Consider the following 10,336-nt stretch of genomic DNA (forward strand, 5'->3'; position numbering starts at 1 on the left):
ATATACAGTATATATATATATATGTGTGTTTGTGTATAGTATATATATAGCCTAATGAGATTTAGGAGTGGCACAATGCAAATATCTGTTTAGGGTGTAATATGAACCAGATATGTTGCAAGAGAATCATACTAATAGTAGTTCTATGAAAGTTCCATGAAAGTTTATGACTTTGGCTCACTTTGACTGTCCATAAAGATCTGAGGTGAATATGTGAACCCACTGCCAGGGTCCAGAGGAGGGCCGCAGTGAGCATGTTCCCCTGGCTGCTGTATATTAATGATGGATTTAATGTTGAACCTATAAGCAAGTACACAAGCATACACACACACATACACACATTGTCACTTATTAACCAGAACCACTCCCCTGCAGAGTATAAGTAAATGTAAGTAAACATCTTTTTAAAGACTGTTTTAAATAACACTCACTGTTTGAACTGCTCTATGATGCAGTGTCTCTTGATGAGACATGTAGAAGGTCGTGCCATTGCAATAATGTCATCGGTCACCCTAAATACAAAAAACACAGTGAATATATGCATTGCTATTTTTGTAAGGCAAAGAAAGAGGAAAAACATATTAAACAATTTCTCATTCTTGCATTCAGTTCAATTCTTGCAGGTTCGATGTCACTGGTTCTTCTCACATATAAATATTCCTATTTGTTTGGTGTGTCTCTTCTAACACTAAGGCTATGTCCACATTAATCTGGCTACATTTGAAAACACATCTTTTTTCTTGACCTTTGACCTTTAGTCCACACGGAAAAACAACGTTTTTGTCCAGCAAATACTAAGCTTTTTGAAGACGCTCTCCCAAGTGAGTAAATTTGGAAGCAACATTTTCTGGTTGCAGCTGTGTTAGATTAATGTTGCTGTAGCTTTAATCATTCAGACAACAGAAACACTGTAGGCCTCACCAGCTGGAGAAAACACCTTTAATGGCCTGTTGGCTTATGCTCCAGCACGCTGGACCTTCATATCGACAGTCTTTTCCCCCACAGGCAAAAAGACAGATGATCTTCGAAGGAATAGCCTTCACCAGACTCTCCCTGGCCTGAGAATATGATGGTCTGGGCACTGGAACCTGCGGCGTCATGGAGGACAGGAGAGGACAGGACAGAAACTAACAGCAAATCACTGGTTCTATATGCACTAATGGCTTAACATTTAGCAGGCAACTTTGTGGATCAGCTGAGGAATACTATAGACAGAAATATGGCAAAGAGACAGAAAACATGCAGTCAGTGACAGAAGAGTCAAATTCCACCTACTAACATGACAAGAAATTAATCAAATAACAGTAGGGCAGTCAAGCTGTCGCCGCCATGTTAGCTGACCTACATTTTAAGCCTGTTGATATATCTACTGCTCTGTATTTTTCTTTAGGCCTATTGATAATTCTCCCAGACAAAAAATCAGACTTACCCATGTGGCTCCATCCAAAGAAAGGGTTAAATGTGAAATGTTTATGTAGATTTCATGATAATCATGTAGAGACAATCTAACATGGCTATGCTGCATACAGAAACATGTTCATGGCTCAAAGCTGACCCAGCGATTGGTGTCTAATCCTTATTAAGTGTCATAAACACATTAGTGGATAGGTTGACGATTCATAGTAAGCCTAATTATATAAAGTGCTCTGGGGCTGGCAGTCTGTACTCTGTACATACAATACCTACTAAACAAAAATGTTTCTCATGTACATGTTAATGTTTTCTTTGGTCTAAATTAAATGAGTCAGAGTTGTGGGCCATTAAGAATTTAATTGAGAAATTGGGAATAAAATTCCAAGAAATCCATATAACTGTTGAAAGTGTGGTTTAACACATTGAATTTTCAGTATCAAAACAATACACAACATTTGGGATTTGTCCAGAAATATTAGTTGATATAAATAATTAATCAGGTTTCAAATGCCACTAAATTAATTTAAATGCCACAAACATTTTATTTATAGAATAATTCAATTTATCAACTGAAATTTAATTTATATACAGTATTTTTCATTACATTTATAAATTACCAGTGTTGTTATTGTTAACTGAAATGGAAATAAAAATTTGTTAAAAAATATATTAATAAAAATGACAACACCACATAAAAGATCACTACAACTTAAACTAAAGTGAAACTGAAAAACATTTTTAAAAACCTAATTAAAAATAATAAATACTATAATAGTATAAAAACACTAATATATCACTGAAATCATCTTGCATTTTATGTTCCATCATTTCTCTAATTTACCCCAAAATCTTCAAAATGTAGCCCAAACACATGACAGCAAAATACTAAACTAGAGATTGGCTCCATCAGGAAAAAAAAAAAACATTTACACAAAATAGGTTTTTCACAACATGTAGTACTTTATTTAGGGGGAGTTACCATGCAGCTCATTAGAAAGCGATACATTTAGGCAGACAAATGCACAGAAATCCATCTGCATTCATGACATTTCTAAGAACATCATTGAAAACTAAACAGATCACTTGCTAAGGATCCCCTCGCCACAAAACCAAGAAAGCAATGAGTGCTCAATAGGATATGATGTCCTTTGATGTTGTGTCGCATCTATTGGGCTTCATTTCTGGCTAGACCTTAATAGGTCCTTTGATAAGGACCTTGCTCTGTATGAGACCGTGTCTCATTACAGGAACGTTACCTATGTTGTGTAACTTTTGTTCAACAGCACTGCGATAACACCTGTGTGTGAAATTCAACAGTGTGTCATATTGTGTATTGTTAGTAAGATATCTGAACCAGTGGATTCAACCAAGTCAGCACAACCTGCAGAACCGGTGTGCCTGTGAACCCTATTCTGGTGAACATGTCATCTCGCTCTGATCACGCTCTCTATGGCTGAGCGGCGTTGACGTGGCATCAAAATGAGGTAAAAGAACATCAAAAAAGAAAGAAAAAAAAAAACAGTGGGCTTTTACCTCTAACCCTGATCTGCGGCTCCAGAAACCTTCTGCTAGTTTTACTGGAGAGCTATTTGGACCAAGCAGCCACAGTCTGAATATATCTTTACAACAAATACACTTGGGCTTCAAAAGGGCGAGACCTCCCTGTAAATATGTGAGCAACATGCATCCATTAGTACAGCTACAAAATGCCCATCCAGCCCATTCTCTGTTTGTATTTTAATGGATTGTTGACTACTGTAGACCTTTTGCAGAAACAGTCAGTCCTGCTTTGGAGTCATGTGCGTTGCTCGATGGCACAATGGTGATCGAGGACGATTGTGATCACAGAAAAAACTGGCTCAAATCTTCCAACCTCTGGACCAGCAGCTCTCATGAGGGATCACCTCTCCATGAACATTTCGTTCTTCTCTCCATGGTTTCTTCAGGGTTGCACAAACAGACAGGAAAGCAGAGCCGTTCTGAAGAAAAGCGATGGTGCTGCCACTGCACAGCGGGAAAGTTGCGAGATCCATCGTTTTCCATGGAGGAATCATTGTCTACGTGTCAAGTTTGCCATGGACACACATGGCGTGGGAGATACTTGGGTTGTGACGTTTGTCACAACTGAAGCTGTGTGATTGCTTTGGCTGCTGCTGGCTTGTATCAACAATTGCACACAGCTTGTTTGATCCAGCGTGCTATTGGGTCTTTCTCAACACTGGCTGCATCAAGGTCTGGAGCAGTTGTCTACCCTTGGCAGCAGACACTTACTCCAGCACCTCCATCATCTTCTTCATCATCGTCATCATCATCCCCTTCATCACTCCCCTCAGATAAGATCTGTTGATGGAGAACAAATGCTGTTGCTCAAACAGATACACTGTAATAAAATGTTGACTTTATATTTTAACTTAGAGTTATCTTTTTGCTTTGACTCAGTTACATTTCATTACTTAGAATATAACGTTTTGTTGGCGCAATTAAATGTTACTTTTTTAAAGTGGATTTATAAAAGTAAGGTCAGTACCAAAGTTAATGTTCATTTAGCCTAACTGTTCAACCAAATATAATAATTCATTAATTTCAGTTGTTCAGTGCAACCATATCAAAAGGCAAAGAATTCTAAAACATAAAATAGTAAATATAAAATGTATGAAACCACACCTTATATAACACACTTTATTATCAATTTAACAAAGTGACAAAAGGACAGACCAAATCTCATTTTCAAACATTTAGTCTTTGTAATTCAGATCAACACTTTAATGTTTTTGAAAAACAATCCTGTCTGTAGTTTAAAAAAAAAAGATTAAATACATTTGGTTGCAGAATATTGCACAATACAGTACAGTGCAGAGTGTTTTAATTTCATTTAGGACTGTGGATTGAAGAAAACAAAGCAATGCATATTTATTACCTTAAACCTTAAATGTCTTATTTTTATTTATGCTGTCATAGTTATGGGGTGCATTTTCTCATCTAATAAATAGCTACTTCACTAATAAATAAATGGTGATATTGAATTAAGTTATTATTTTATTATCTTACTTGCAGATTATTAATTTATATATAGCAAGTAAGTTTGAGTTATCCACCCATCCTTTACCCTGAGGAATCTGGCACACCCTCTTACATAAACACATTCTCTAAAGAGGTGGGGTGAATATAAAACAATAGTCTGAACTTTGAGCTCAGCTTAAGGTGCCATGCACAAACTAAGAGTTAACTTAAAATACAGTATAGTTAAACTGTCCGTGTCTCTGCTATAATATGATAGCAGATGCCCTTACCATAGTGTCAGTTATTCCTACAAGACACATTAGTGCATATGTCCTTAAATGTATTTTATCTGCAGTGACACTTGCAATAGTATTATTATATATACAATCTGTCTATTATCCTCAATCTATAAATCTATCTAAAGCTGAGTTTATACATACATGAAAGATTTAGATTAAGTGATATTTATTGCAACATCATGTCAAACCTAAAATCATACTTAAATGTGTGATTCGAAATAGTTGCTGAAAAGGAAAAGTTAAAGCTAAGGATGATAATATAATTAAAAAATGCAAACTTCTACTTCATGCTAAACATCATTGCACATCACTTCAAAAAGTGTTTTCACATAAATATGGACTCACACAAATCATTAAAAATGTGCATACTTGCTAGTTTGCAATAATAATAATAACATTTTACCATATAATTTTCTTGAAGGGAATAATTAATAATAAATAAATAAATAAAAACTGACCATGCTGATGATTTGTTTAAGGTTCAGAGCAGCGTAGTGCAGTTCATGTGAAGTGAATCTTCATTCGTTATTTATACTCTTATTACAGAAACTGCTCACACCTCCTCAAAGAACATAACTATGCAGCAGCCAGTCCGGTGCAGACACATTAAAAGAGATCTTTTCACAGAAACGAAAGTGAAAGTAAAAGTAAAACATTACTTGTAAGGGGTTTCAGATGTTCTCAATTATATAATTTATAATGTAACAATAGGGTTTATGCGCAACAGACTTCCGTATTCTGTTAACCGGGTCTCGTCGCTTCCGGTTCAAGCGTATTGCATATGCTTAGTTAAATATGAAGCCGTTTTACTCGAGATGCCTTCAAAGTAGATATCAATGATGATCATAACCAATGTCCATCACATATGCGGACTGATATCTAAAAGTTTTTTTTTATTTACATTCTTTTCACATTTAGATATAAAAATGGAATAAAACGTCAACAATAAACACAGCTAGCTGACTGATTATCTTAAAAGTCCATAGATATCGCTATTATTTAATACGGCTGTTAACACGTTCTCCGACAAGCAGAAGCAATGAGACCTGTTTTCCGGGTTTGGTCAGGTGATGTTCGACATATACCCTATTCAGATACAAAACGTTTAAGCCCTAGTGTGATTAGAAAAGATAGTCTTGTGACAGGGAATGACAGTGACACACAGTGTTGGGGGTAATATATTACAAGTAACGCAAGTTACGTAATCAGATTACTTGTTTCAAGTAACCATACTGTATAAGGAAGTTTTGATCATGTTTGGCCTCTTGGTTATACTTATGTCAAATATATGCAATGCTTTTGATTGTTTTGTACAAAACTTTATATATTTTATACATCTGGTAACAATTACAAAATTCCATTTGTTGATATTCGTAAACTACATAAGTTAACACAAACTATCAGTGATAAATACTTCTAAAGCAATAATCAGTGTAGTTGTTTGTTTGTGTTTAACGCCATGCCAGCTTCTGTGGCTATTTTCACGGCAAGAAAATGTATGACTGAATTATATTAATCCTAGTTAATATCAATTTCAACATTTACTTCATTATTAAAATCATGAGTTGTATATGAAGACTAACGCTAACAAAGATTAATGAACACTGTGACAAATGTATTGCTCTTTCTTAATTAATGGGACCTTATTGTAATGTGTTACCACTTACTTATATATTCTTTGTTTCACCACTGATTTCTTTTTTATATTCTATTTTTATAGTGTCTAAACAATCTTTCAATGGCCTGTGTAAGAAGTGCTATGGTTAGTAAATTCATCATCAATCATTGGCAGATAAACAAAAATAAACACAACACAATATGAATTTCTGTTGCAGATTTTACTAATTTTTTTTATTTAGAATTTTTTGTTTTTTTTTACTTTTTTTTCCGGGGCTTTTTGTTTTATCAGTTGGGCCCCGGACCAACCAAACCAAGCAATGCAGAAACCAAAGGTTTCACAAAAATTTTGCTTCTTCACTTTTTGCATCACATGCATTGGTTTTCTTGTGGTCAGTTCTTGGCTTTGTAGCATTTGTCTTAGACTTGAGGCTTTACGTGCAGGTTGTCAGGCGTTACATGGTGTTAGGCTTCGCAGACTGCACATCTGGACACCAGCACCAACAAATGGGTTTCCCCTCTGAATGGCACTGGGCCAGATGACCTCACCCCTGGCAGCAAGGATTTACATAAACTCTGCCTCCTTCATGATGCTAGAACAAACAACAAAACCATTGAGCTACAGGAAATGCAGATTGTGTCAAATATAAATGATCTAACAACTGAATAATTACTGAATAATGCATTTGAATGACATCATTGGATATAACATTGTGTGGTTTATTTTTAGTTCCCTGTCTTTTACAGTAGCTCAAAAGAAAGTCTGAAAAACATATAATATACTCACACATTAAGTGTTACAAGACCAGTCAAGTTTCCACGGCATCTCCCACAGAGGAAATGCCATAAAATCTGTTGAGATTATTCCGTTTCCAGGTTACACAGTGACAAACCACCAAAATAAAATGTGCATTACAAAATCATTTAATTGCGATGACAGAAAACATGTTTTTCTAAATAATAATCATGATAATAATAATAATAATTGTGAGATATGTTCTCTATAATTAGCTGTCTTACCTTGTTGATCTGGCAGCAGAAGGCTCTGGAAAGGACAGATCAGTGGGTCTGTGTGTAATTTATACTGGTGCTGTCCCCGCCCTCATCTGATCTGTGAACAGCTGTTGCCCTTATTTTCATAAGTTTCATTTTCTCAGTAAGTTTCTGATCCTTCCCTCTACAGGAAGGCTTTGTTGTAGTTTCTTACTGAATGACACAGCATTTTTCTTTGAGCCTTTTAAAATTAATCTAACTCACTTTTACCTTTGTAGACAACACATGTTTCTGACCAGTTGTTTTGCATCCATTTATATGTTCTGAAATTTCATTTTACTCTAAACATTATTTGAGAATATTGAAAATTGGGGCTGGTAAAAATGCTCTCCTTAACACTATTTCCCAAAAATGACAACACAGAAACCTGAAAGTTCACATACTATCAGTATTAATAATCATTGTAACACTTTATCATCAAGTTATATTTGTTAACATTATCTAAATTGTTAGCATGAATTAATAATGAAGACTACTTCTACACCATTTCATCCTAAGTTTAACATGAACTAATTTAAAGTTGTATCTGTTAACATGAGTTAAAGCACTAAAACTAACATGAATTCATATCAGAAATTAATAAATGTTGTAAAAGTGTATTTCTTATTGTTAGCTCACTATTAGGTAATGTAATAACTAATGTTAACAAATGAGACCTTATTGTTTTGTGTTGTATTGCTTTGTTATTTTAGCCTTTTCTTCAGCAGGGTTTCTGGTTGCACCAGGTTTTGTTTACTTTGGACACAGAATAAGCAAGTTATGTTTGATTCTGCTACTGGTCTCTGTTTGTCAGTCCTTACTGAGCAAGGTGTTTAGAAGGATAATGTTCATAAATTTGGATGATAGCAGTTCATCCAAAAATTAAAGTTACCATGTCATTCCAAACCTTTATGAATGTATTTCTTCTGTGAAACACAAAAGAAGATTTTGGGAAATGTTTGTTTTTGCAGTTTGTAAACTGCATGTCAAATTGCTGACAAAAAGCACAAAGGTTCAAAAGAGCAAATAATAAAATAACCCATAAACAACTCAATAAAACGCTCTCCCTCTTTTCTGTGAAGTATAATGACAGTATAAAAATTATATGAATTACTCTTTGGAATTTTTTGTTTTATAAACACTAAAAACAATTCTGCAGTTGCCTTTACATGTCCTCCTACAATATTAGTCAGGTTAAAGCTTTACAATAAGTTTCCTTTTGTTAACAATATTAGTTGACATGAATTAACAATGCACAATATACTTCTAAAGCATCAATTAATATTGTCTCGTTAAACATTTATTAATACATTATCGAAATTAAAATTGTATCTGTTAACAGTAATACCTGAGTTAATGCGAACTAACAATGAAAACGTTTACAAAGATGAATAAATATAGTAACAAATGTACTATTCATTATTAATGTTAATTAATGGAATTTTATAAAAACAACGGGGCTTCGGGTTAAACATGCAGATGATCTCATTATCAAGTGTCTTTGTCTCAAGAATCGAGAAAGTAACATAAAATAACCATTTTAGAAAGCTCCTCTGCAGATTCTGCCACTCACTCTCTCTGTCATTGCATTCATTTCAGGGACCATCATTTCTCAGAATGCTTTAATGAAGCCAAACATGACACAAAATTCGGAAAGAATTAAACTAAAGAATTAGAACAAAACACAAACAATACATAAAAAATTGGGAAACAAACAAAAATAAACAAAGAACAATAATGAACTTTTGTTATGGATTTTTATTTGATTTTTGATTTTTCAGGGCTTTTTGTTTTATCAGCGGGCCCACTGACCAGCCGAACCAATAATGCAGAAACGAAAGTTTCACCAAAAAAAGGCATATACAATACACATTTCCTTACCTGGTTCATATTTGTAGCATTATTTAAAAGCCAACAATGTGTCATCTAGCGTTTTCTTGGTTCACCTTTAGCATTACATGCACTGGAATGTTTTTTTTTCCTGGTTGGTTGGTTGGTTGCATTACACTTCAAACAAGACTTTGAGATTTCATTGTAGACTAGACAGCTCGTGGTAGACTTTCATCGTAAACTAAAGAGTTCGTAAGACTTTCAAAGCATAGTAGTTTCACTGTAAACTAGATAGTGCGTAGTAGACTTTCATAGTATAGTAGATGATGTGATTTAAATTTTTCCTTTCTCTTTGGAGTGTTACAAGCTCTTGGTGCATAAAGAAGATCTGTAAAGTTGCAAAGAGATATTCTTTATAAAAGTTAACCACACCTACCTAAAATGGCTCGTTCTAACACGCCCCCACGTCTACGTCACAATGTGGGAAGATTTGCATAATGCCGCCCAAATGTTCACGCAAAGTAACTTTTATTCTCGCTGTAGTATTGTTGTTACTGCCGCCGCCATGTCGTGAAGGCGCTGTGTTTCGTTGTGAAAGCGAAACTACTTTGGTTGACCTTCCAAAAGAGGATGATATCCGCTTCGTCATGCCTGGAGCTGATCAATGCTGGTCGCTGAGGAAATACATCAATTTCGCGCTGTGGATCACCGGATCGGCTTTCACCGTGGATGAAGCGGAGTCCAGCCCGGGGTTGTCACATGTGGTTGCCGCAAGCCCGCTTCGTCTAATCCACACCGTTCTCAAGCCCGCCTAATGTTTTTGTCTCGTCGCTCCGGCCGGGACAAGGCATCACAATAAGGTAAGGGGCGTAATCTTTCCGTCACACGCTTGAGGTTTTCTGCCAATCACAACGCACTGGATAGCTGGCCAATCAGAGCACACCTCGCTTTTCAGACCAATGAGCTTTGTAAATCGTCTAATCCACACCGTTCTCAAGCCCGCCGGCCTCCGCTCACTCTAGGCCGCAGTGTGTGACGCTGTTTCATTGTGAAAGCGAAACTACTTTGTTTGGCCTTCCAAAAGAGGACATGACTAGAAATCAGTGGTTAAGTTGTATTTACAACACTGTTCCACAACAGGTCAA

The 10,336-nt window shown here is 35.6% G+C and overlaps 1 protein-coding gene and 2 long non-coding RNA genes across 5 annotated transcripts in view; all 3 read right to left on the minus strand.

Moving 5' to 3' along the window:
- LOC107686544 (protein tyrosine phosphatase domain-containing protein 1-like) overlaps positions 1-1,560 on the minus strand; it is a 5,929-nt gene extending 4,369 nt beyond the window's left edge. For 2 of the 3 annotated variants that reach the window (XM_016483583.1, XM_016483584.1), the window contains exons 1-4: positions 1,430-1,560; positions 922-1,205; positions 432-512; positions 182-300 (exon numbers count right to left, since the gene is read on the minus strand). In XM_016483583.1, the coding sequence (XP_016339069.1) occupies positions 182-300; positions 432-512; positions 922-1,100 (379 nt within the window). In that variant the 5' untranslated portion in view covers positions 1,101-1,205; positions 1,430-1,560. The other variant, XM_016483586.1, reaches the window with a different exon arrangement.
- Positions 1,561-2,939: 1,379 nt separating this feature from the next.
- LOC107686608 (uncharacterized) lies at positions 2,940-5,330 on the minus strand. Its single transcript, XR_001634055.1, has 2 exons — positions 5,171-5,330; positions 2,940-3,753 (listed from the first exon to the last, which is right to left on the minus strand). It is a non-coding gene; the product is annotated as an uncharacterized LOC107686608 (long non-coding RNA).
- A 1,205-nt stretch (positions 5,331-6,535) lies between these two features.
- On the minus strand, positions 6,536-7,428 carry LOC107686609 (uncharacterized). Its single transcript, XR_001634056.1, has 3 exons — positions 7,350-7,428; positions 7,117-7,181; positions 6,536-6,922 (listed from the first exon to the last, which is right to left on the minus strand). It is a non-coding gene; the product is annotated as an uncharacterized LOC107686609 (long non-coding RNA).
- Positions 7,429-10,336: the final 2,908 nt, after the last annotated feature.

This window comes from Sinocyclocheilus anshuiensis, unplaced genomic scaffold (genome assembly GCF_001515605.1).
Source record: "Sinocyclocheilus anshuiensis isolate Anshui unplaced genomic scaffold, SAMN03320099.WGS_v1.1 scaffold733, whole genome shotgun sequence".
NCBI classification, from domain to species: Eukaryota; Metazoa; Chordata; class Actinopteri; order Cypriniformes; family Cyprinidae; genus Sinocyclocheilus; species Sinocyclocheilus anshuiensis.